Raw genomic sequence first — 9,214 nt, 5'->3', positions numbered from 1 at the left:
TTATAGTTTTGGTTATGTCCATAAAGTCACTTTTGGAATATAATATTATTGCCATGGCTTATGAACCATGTCTTAATTCCACACCCTCACCTTTCTTACTATGGAGTCATACCCCCTCGTACTCTTTTCATCTGGTGTTTTGCAGCCATGGTGTATTTTTTTATAACATGGGTGTGATTACATATATTCATAGATAGTCTCACTAGCATTTTTACATAAAATCTCTTTGGCCTTAATCACACAAGCACTCTAGCTTCAAGACGTATAAGCATAGGCACACGGACCTGAAAAACAAATATGCACATATATATATATATATATATTTACTTGCACCTAAGCCTAAATGTGGATCCCAAACAAAATGTTCCATATTGTTTGTGTGGAAAATTGGTTCCCTTGATGAGTCAAAGTTTATGCTTCATCTTTGTACCACAAGACCTAATGGCCCCGAAGTTTGAATTTTACGTGAAAGGTTATCTCCACCTAAGCCTAAATGTGGAAGAAAACACATCCATCCTCTAGTTAAAACATGGGCCACCAAAGCATATCCATTAAAGAAACCCAATTATCCTCAATCCATATTTTAAGGGATTCTAGCCATATAATCTTACCATAGAAACACTCTACTATAGTCTTTCCTAAGATGTCTAAGACCTCCTCAATCCACACATCCAACCCTAACACCATTTTCACCTATGTTTTTTAGCACGAATGAACCTTTTACTCCATTGCTTGGTTTCCACTCTTTGAATGACCTCCTAGGAGAACTTCTTCCTATTCTACTCCGAAGGATCCTAGATATTCAATTTCCTTGAGTAGTGGAGAAAGGCATTCGAAGCTTAAAAATGATGTATGTACTACATGGTCTATTTGGAGATCTATCTCAGTATAGAACAAAGGGATCACCACCTCAATGTTTTTCCTAGAGTTAATAGGGTTATTAACACTCTCGTCTAGATTATACTTGAGATTGGCAAGTGTCCCTCGAGACTTAGAGTGGAGTGGTCAAAATGTTTGGACTTGATAAGGGCTATTTGCCCCATAGTCCACAATGTGTTCTTCCATGATGGCTAGCCTCCAAAAAAAGCACGTCACAATTAAATTATCAGAAAAATCCAAATAAGAGAATCATGGTACATAAACCTTGATAGAAAATCCTCCTAAAATGTTTCTTGCTAATGCATTTGCTCTCATTTGGATTAGAGAGAGATGATTGCGATAACCTTTCTCAAGCTAGGCTTAGACTTGTAACCGCAATCATTCCATATCAATGACCTCAAACTCAAGAGTCCAAAACCCTTACCTTGTTGCCCATACCCTAAACATCATTCGATCTCTTTATATAAATCCACAATATATTATAAGTTAATATAAAATTTTAATAAACTATAATTGAATAAATTATAATTTGTATTATTTTTTTTAAAGTAGTAAAATGTATTATAATTATGGCTTTTATATGTAATAAACATGGATTAATTATTATTTTTATTTAAAAAAAATTAAGTTATTTTTAAAAAGTTAATAGTTTAATAGGTTAAACTTACACTCTTATTTTTAAAAAATTAATAGTTTAATGGATAAAACTTGCACTCTTATCCAATGTCGGTTAAATTTTGGGTTATTAATTTATTTCTTTTGCTTTAAACTAAATGTAATCAAAACAATTTTATATTTTACTCTAATAGCAAGCTAATTCAATCTTTTTAATATAAAGATTATTTTCAATAAATTTAATATTACATAAAAGCATACATTGATATAGTGAAATTTGAGGAAAAAACTCCTTAAAAAAAGTTTTTCGCACATTAAGGTTCCAACAATAATTACCCTAGAAAATTATTATTAAATATTAATGTTGGGCTCGTGAAGCGCAAATAATGCAATGCTGGGAACAGGGAACAAGAAACACAATCTGCCACATCTACTTTGGCTATATGACCACTGGCCTAAATCTAGCTACTATCAATTCACAGTTTCTATATGACCTGCTTTCCCTGATTGTCTGGGGCAAAGAGAACACTAAGAGGATACCAGGGGCTTCTGATACTTTTTGCTAACGTTTCGGAGAACCAGACGTCTTGGAATTCATCTGGAACTATTGTTTTTTTCGGAGAACCAGACGTCTTGGAATTCATCTGGAACTACTGTTTTGTTTTGTTTTGTGTTTTTAAGTTTTTCAGAACCAGACATCCTCATTCTTTGGATTCAAATTCCTTTGCAACTATTGATTTCTTTTGTTTTGCGAATTTAAATTTAGGCACATTGATTGTTTGTCATACATTGTGTTTTGTCGGGTTATTTTACTAGAGTAGGAGTAATGGAATCGCCTTGCAGTTCAATGAATTCTAACAGGCATTCCACAGAGAAGCGATGTCTCTGTCCTCTGCAGAAACAGGGTGCTTCAACGAATAAACACAACGTATGCATTCTCTCCTTTTTTTTACGGATAATTTATATGCTGCAAACATGCCATTCCCCCAATTAGCATGGTCATTCCCATTTTTGGCACGTTCAATTGGAAGTGTGAACCAAAATTTGGTTTTATTGTTTTTGCTATCACAGAGCGATAGATTTATCCCGGCAAGAGGATCCATCGATTTGGACGTAGCTAGATTCATGGTCACGCAGAGGCAAAATGACAATGACGATACCCATGCCCTCTTCCCTTCCCCCTCCCCTTCCAAAAAAGCATACAAGAAGGAGATGGCAGCCACTTTATTGAATAATGCCGGTGCTGCTGACAACAATTGCAGAATTCTTTCTTTCAATGCAAAATCATCTGCTGACAACAATTGCAGAATTCTTTCTTTCAATGGAAAATCATCGACTGTTTCCCAGGCTTCACAAGAAAATGTGCTGCCTAATCTCCCTATTTCTAGAAGAGCACGCAGATATATTCCACAGGTAGGCCTGGATTTCATATTTTTTTACAGTCATTTTCACTAGATATTCCATAATCAAATCTTGAATACCATTGATGTTTACTCGTTATTGAATCAGAGCCCTTGATCCTATTTGTAACTGCAGCATTATCCCATATGGAGGAATGCGTAATACAGATATTTTTCTTTTTCATTTGCAACGCTGAAATTGCTACCACGCCCATTCTTTTTTAACTTTTTTTTTAACAGAATAATGTTAGAAATCATTTCAGTACAGGAAAAGTACCCCTTTGCAAACAAAGCCATGATCGCATTTTTTTGTGTGTTAATCATTGATATACTCTTCGGACACCAGATAAACTACATAGTATTTGGGATTTTTGTTATTAGCACACTGGATATGCCTATCTGAGGACCATTGTCCTTTGTCTTTCTTTCTTCACCTAGTAATTTAACTTATCCATGTTGATTGCAGTCTGCAGATAGAACCTTGGATGCGCCCGACCTTCTGGATGATTATTACTTGAATCTATTGGATTGGAGTTCCACCAATGTTTTGTCCATAGCCCTGAACGACACTGTATACTTGTGGCATGCTTCTGATAGCTCTATATCTCAGCTTCTGATTGCAGATGAAGAAGAGGGTCCCGTTACCAGCGTTAGTTGGGCACTCGATGGGAGGCAAATTGCCGTTGGGTTGAATAATTCTGTTGTACAGTTATGGGACTCGCAATCTGATAAAAGGGTAAATAAAACTTGTTTATCTCTGCCAAGGTTTTCTCATTCTAATATAATGGCAATCGCTAAATTTGATATGATACAACTGCAGCTAAGAGCCTTGAAAGGTCATCATGAGCGTGTTGGTGCACTTGCTTGGAATGGTCCTATTCTCACCACAGGAGGACTGGATGGGATTATAATCAATCATGATGTTCGCATCCGTGACCACATTGTTCAAACATACAAGGGACATACCCAGGAGGTTTGTGGATTGAAATGGTCTCCTTCTGGCCAACAACTTGCAAGTGGGGGAAATGACAATCTACTGTACATTTGGGACAAGAGCATGGCATCCCATAATCCTTCCTCTCAATATTTCCACCAATTAGATGAACATTGTGACGCAGTCAAGGCCTTGGCATGGTGCCCTTTCCAGAACAATCTTTTGGCATCTGGTGGAGGGAGTTCAGACGGTTCTATAAAGGTTTGGAACACTCAAACAGGTGCCTGCCTGAATACCGTCGACACCCATTCCCAAGTCTGTTCATTGCTGTGGAATAGACATGAGCGCGAGTTATTGAGTTCGCATGGGCTAAATCGGAACCAGTTAACCTTATGGAAATACCCATCCATGGTGAAAATTACTGAACTTACAGGGCATACTGCTAGAGTTCTTCATATGGCACAGGTATGAAAATTTATGCTTTTTATGAGTACTTATGCATGCATACATTTTTTCCCTTTAGATTTGTCCTAACGACCCTTACCATTGATTTACTTCTTCAGAGTCCTGATGGGTACACAGTCGCGTCAGCTGCAGCAGATGAAACACTCAGGTTTTGGCAAGCTTTTGGGGCTTCCGATGCCTCAAAGAAGACTAAGACTAAAGATGCAAAAGAGGCTTTCAACATGTTTCATACTCAAATCCGCTAAGAAGTATCTGTCCAAATTCATGGAATCAGGATGGATATACTCAAATCCGCTAAGAAGTATCTGTCCAAATTCATGGAATCAGGATGGATGTTCAACTGAAGGTAGTAATTAGATGTTCTTTTTTCTGTTTACAAAGCTCTTTTGCAGGCACTCTATAGTTCTGTTGGATTTTCCTGTAGCAAATTCCAATTTCTTCTTTGTAATATAGCATGAATTGTGTACAGAGGGGCTTGCAAGTTTCATGCTCACATCCGCCAAGTATTTGTCCAGATTCATGGAATCAGAATGGATGTTCAACTCAAGGTAGTAATTAGATGTTTTATTTTCTGCTTGCAAAGCTCTTTTGCAGGCGCTCTATAGTTCTGTACTCATAGTATGAATTGTGTATTTTATCTATTGTGGACCCTGATGGAACAATGTTGCAACAGCTTTGTGAGACAATGATCCATTTCTTCAGCTGCGTGATAAGCTTTAAAGTGGTTTGGCAAGTCTTTGAAACTTCAAAGACTTCCAAAAATGATACGTTATGGCTGTTAGCAAGTATCTGATTCACATCTATAAAAAGGCCTCCATGCTTCTACACATGGAATGATGATGAGGGGATGCTCAATGTTGCAGGTAATGCTTGAATTATTTATCTTGTTCATTAGCTGTAAGGAACTTCTATCTATATTTTTATCTCCTGTATATTTTATTTCTGTAATATGATACACTATCCCATCATGCAATTCTTGTCAAGTGTGCATTCTCATAGGATATTGATTGATATTAATCAGAGTAACTAATCACATACATAAGTACTACTCTGACTCATGTGGCTACAATTCTAACATTAAAAAATATTGACTGCACTGAACTGACTAACTTCTTAAAGAAGCAGACACTAAATTGAGAGCTTCTCATGTCCTGCCAGGACAGGCAATATGGACATTGTGTGTTGTGTACCTGTTGCGAGGTCATGTCCATGGTTTTAAACCTTGGCTCTCATGGAACTGCTGGCTTCATCAATAATCCTTGTCCTGTGTCTCCAAACAAATCTTGAATTTTTGTGGAAATTGTTTATGCTTCTTGTATCCACTGATCATCTCTTGCCTCCAGTTACTAATATATGTTATTTGGCTGTTTGACTGATGAGCCATTACATTCTGTATTCCTCTGCTATCATGGATTTGTCTTCCTGATCAATCACGATTGCCCTATGTCGCCAAACACATCTTGAATGTTTGTCGAAATAGTTGACGCTTATTGGTCCTATCTGGTCATTATATCTTGCCTATGATTACTGACATTTATTATTGGGCTCTTGGAGAGACCAGTCAGTCTTATCCTGTATTTCTTTGCATTTAAAATCGGTTCAAGTTCTGGCATTTTTGCTTTGTCCGATAGCCATCCTGTGCCTGTATTTTTCTATGAAACTTTGATGGTTTTTGGAGTTGTTGCGACTCCTCCATCTGGGTTCCCGCTGTATTCTTGCCATATTTTGGCTTGCATGACACAATTTTTTTTCATACTCTACGTTCAGCTAATTAGAATATTTGCAGTTACCTCTGAATTAAACATACCCATCTCTACTATTTCATGGATGTTCTCATTTTTTTTTTTTTTATTTCCTAAATGTGTTTTGTAATACCTTTCTTACCAGATAATACAAGTTACCACTACCATGTAAATCAAATTAAGTTGAAATTTTAATCATGGTTTCATTTTTTTATTTTCACTTCCCCTGTAAATTTTGGTAATAAATTCAGTTAATGATGAATCGGATGAAATTGTGTCTTTGCCCCTTCTTAAATTACCTTCAAGGTAATTTAAAGGAAATACTGACAGGTATACTGGTAGCATTCAGTTTGTCAGATTTATTCATAATTTGCAGATGATTTATAATTTATTATATATGGCTGATTGATAATATTACCATTTACGAGATGTCTAGCAAACACATTTTCATTCATTTAATCAACAGTTAAAATTGGATCAATGAGATGTAATCAGCAAATGAGGTCTGTGAAAAATCAGTGGAAATAATTAAGATAAATTCTAGGTTTTCCTCTAGAAGCAGGCTAAATGACACATTGTCAAGTATTTCAATCTAATGTAGCAAAATTTATTAAATGAAAGACATTTTGAGTTTGCAGGACACTGTTTAATTTGTTATGCATTGCTATACTTAGCACTTCCATAACATTTGTCTAACACAATGAATTATTTCTCTTTAGTACACAGGTTAAAGAAGATAGTTCAAGGTGCCTTTAAGGAACATGGGATCTTGATAGCATTCTAAGATGTTGGAGGATGGGTTCAACTCTCCTAAGAAGAATCATATGGAGAAGAGTAGCATAGTTCCTCAATTGCATTTTTTAAATGTCAAGATCCTAAGGTGCGCTCTTTTGTTATTAGTTCTGTACTTAGCTAGTTGCGCTACAATTTTCCAGCACAATTAAATTGGTAAGTGTTTCTGGTTGATACTATCTATGCTTCATCTTTATTATCTTTTATGGCATGAATTGTCTTGTAATTTCATTTTATTGTATTGCATTCTTTACTGACAATTGCCTCATTGTAGCTCCTCCCTCTTCCCTTTGGGCATTGATAATCAATATCTATTGATGTCTGCCCCATAATCTTCCAACGGCATTTTTCAATGCCACCAATCGAAAGGAAAATTTTCCACCCTTCAGCTTCTTAAATTGAAATCAACTTGAAGTCTTTCTTGGATTAATGTTCAAGGCATTGGGAATAACCAAGATACATGAAAAAATGTTGATGAGCAGCCTCCATTACTTCAAAGCTTTTGATAATTTTTTTGAAAGGGCAATGCCTGTCTGTGGATATAAATCCAAGTGTTTAGATACAGGTTTTCTGAAAATAGTTTAACTTTCAAAATTCTATTGTTATTTTGGTGCTTAGGGTTCTGAATTACAATTTCGCATTGAATCGAATTGCCTTGTATTTTCCTTTACTGAATCTACAATATATACATTTCACTGGCGTAAATCATAATATGAATGAAGTTCTGGAATTACATATGGGATCTATCTAATTCAATTCTCAGATTCTTTAATTACTCTTGAAAACAACTATGAGTTGTAGTGAACATTTCTTTAGAATAAAATGTTTTAAAAACAACTGTGAAAAGTGAACTGCATAATTTCTTTTAATTTTCATACATAATGGTGTAATGCTTAATATATTTTACTTTATTATTAAGGTGTAATGCATCAATATATTTTATTGTATTATTAAGGTGTAATGCTTCAATATATTTTATTTTATTATTAAGGTGTAATGAGTCAATATATTGTATTTTATTATTAAGACTAGATATTTATTATAAATCCATAAATTAAATATCATAAATTCTTAAATTGTCATCATTATTATTATTTTTAAATTTATCCTTAAAAAATAACCATTTTAACATGAAAACACAAAAAGTGCATAACTCCCAAAAATAAGTTTTTGAATATGTACAGTGAATATTGTGAAAATCTAACAAATAAATATAAGGTTTAAGGTTCAGTATAAAGTGGAATATTTTAAAATGGTATTGAAAACATGGTATTAGATTGGATAAATAAATGTATGTTTTGGATAGTCAAAACATTTGAAGATGGATTGGACAACAATTATATGAAACATGTACAAGTATGATATTTAGGTGTAATTATATGTTTTATTTTATATGGACTTGCAAATATGAACATTGCAGGTCTTTTATGAATTTTTATTTTTATATCTTAAAATTGTATTGCAGAATTTTCAATGTGACATATATATGGAATATATCACCTCTAATTGCAATTATTATTAATTATTTTTATTATTCTTACTAGTTTAGAATAATATTGCAGAAATGTCAATGTGACAAATACATGGACTATATCACATCTAAATTGTACTCATCTATCAATTATTAAAGCCTTATATATCAAGGTAGGCCGGGGGAGGTTTCAAAAGTATTGCAATTACAATGCATTGATAAAAATATCAAATTGTGTAAGACAACAAAAGGGATGGAGGGGTTAGCTTTGCAATGAGATGGATCGTGATTTTGACATGTGGATATTGCAATTAAAGGTTAGCCACAAGACCATTGCGACCTAGACTTAGTGATGGAGGTACAAGCAAGCAACTATTGCTGATTTAGAGCTTTCATCAATAACTATAAGTGAAATTGTATATGATTATGTAACTACACATTATATAAAGTAGTGTTGGATTTTGGCCTGCCTAACCTAAAATCCTTTTTATCATACTTTATGTTCAATAGATTGGAATGTTTGCTAGTACCTCTAAAACCTAACATACCAGTCATTATTTCATGAAGCTTATACTTTTTTCCTTTTCCAATGTGGAAAAGGCTAACCAGCCATATATTGGGTATTTAATGCCCTCAGAGCAGCACGCGACTTAACGCGATAACATGGGAGCGGGCAAATTCGGCATTAAATAATATTTGCCCGCTTCCGTGTTATCGGGCTAAGTAGCGTGCTGCTCTGAGGGCATTAAATACCCAATATATGGCTGGTTATCTCCAGCCTCATACCTTTATGTATGCCAAGTAGTGGAGATTTTCATTAGGAGATAAATTAGATTCACTCAAATTTGAATCATGGTTTAATTCTTTTATTTTCACTTCCAAATAAATTTCTGTAATGAATTTTGCAAATGATGAA

At 34.6% G+C, this 9,214-nt stretch overlaps 1 protein-coding gene across 2 annotated transcripts; it reads left to right on the top strand.

The window, feature by feature from the left end:
- Nucleotides 1–2,579: 2,579 nt before the first annotated feature.
- Nucleotides 2,580–6,936, top strand: LOC149169027 (cell division cycle 20.2, cofactor of APC complex-like). Of its 2 annotated transcripts, none has more exons than XM_089427011.1 (7): nt 2,580–2,907; nt 3,361–3,630; nt 3,715–4,293; nt 4,392–4,639; nt 4,763–4,841; nt 4,967–5,156; nt 6,762–6,936. In XM_089427011.1, exons 1-4 carry the CDS (start codon nt 2,620–2,622, stop codon nt 4,536–4,538), a joined length of 1,284 nt encoding a protein of 427 aa, XP_089283137.1. In that variant the 5' UTR covers nt 2,580–2,619; the 3' UTR covers nt 4,539–4,639; nt 4,763–4,841; nt 4,967–5,156; nt 6,762–6,936. The 2 variants fall into 2 exon arrangements, with proteins under 2 accessions (XP_089283137.1, XP_089283138.1); XM_089427012.1 differs by having other exon boundaries at nt 6,755–6,936.
- The last annotated feature ends 2,278 nt before the right edge of the window (nt 6,937–9,214 follow it).

Source organism: Pinus tabuliformis, chromosome 4_2 (assembly GCF_031772625.1).
Source record: "Pinus tabuliformis cultivar Carrire ecotype Pingquan chromosome 4_2, CPIR1, whole genome shotgun sequence".
Taxonomy (NCBI): Eukaryota; Viridiplantae; Streptophyta; class Pinopsida; order Pinales; family Pinaceae; genus Pinus; species Pinus tabuliformis.
Note: the sequence above shows the minus strand (reverse complement) of the source record. Positions and strands in the feature narration are given on the sequence as shown.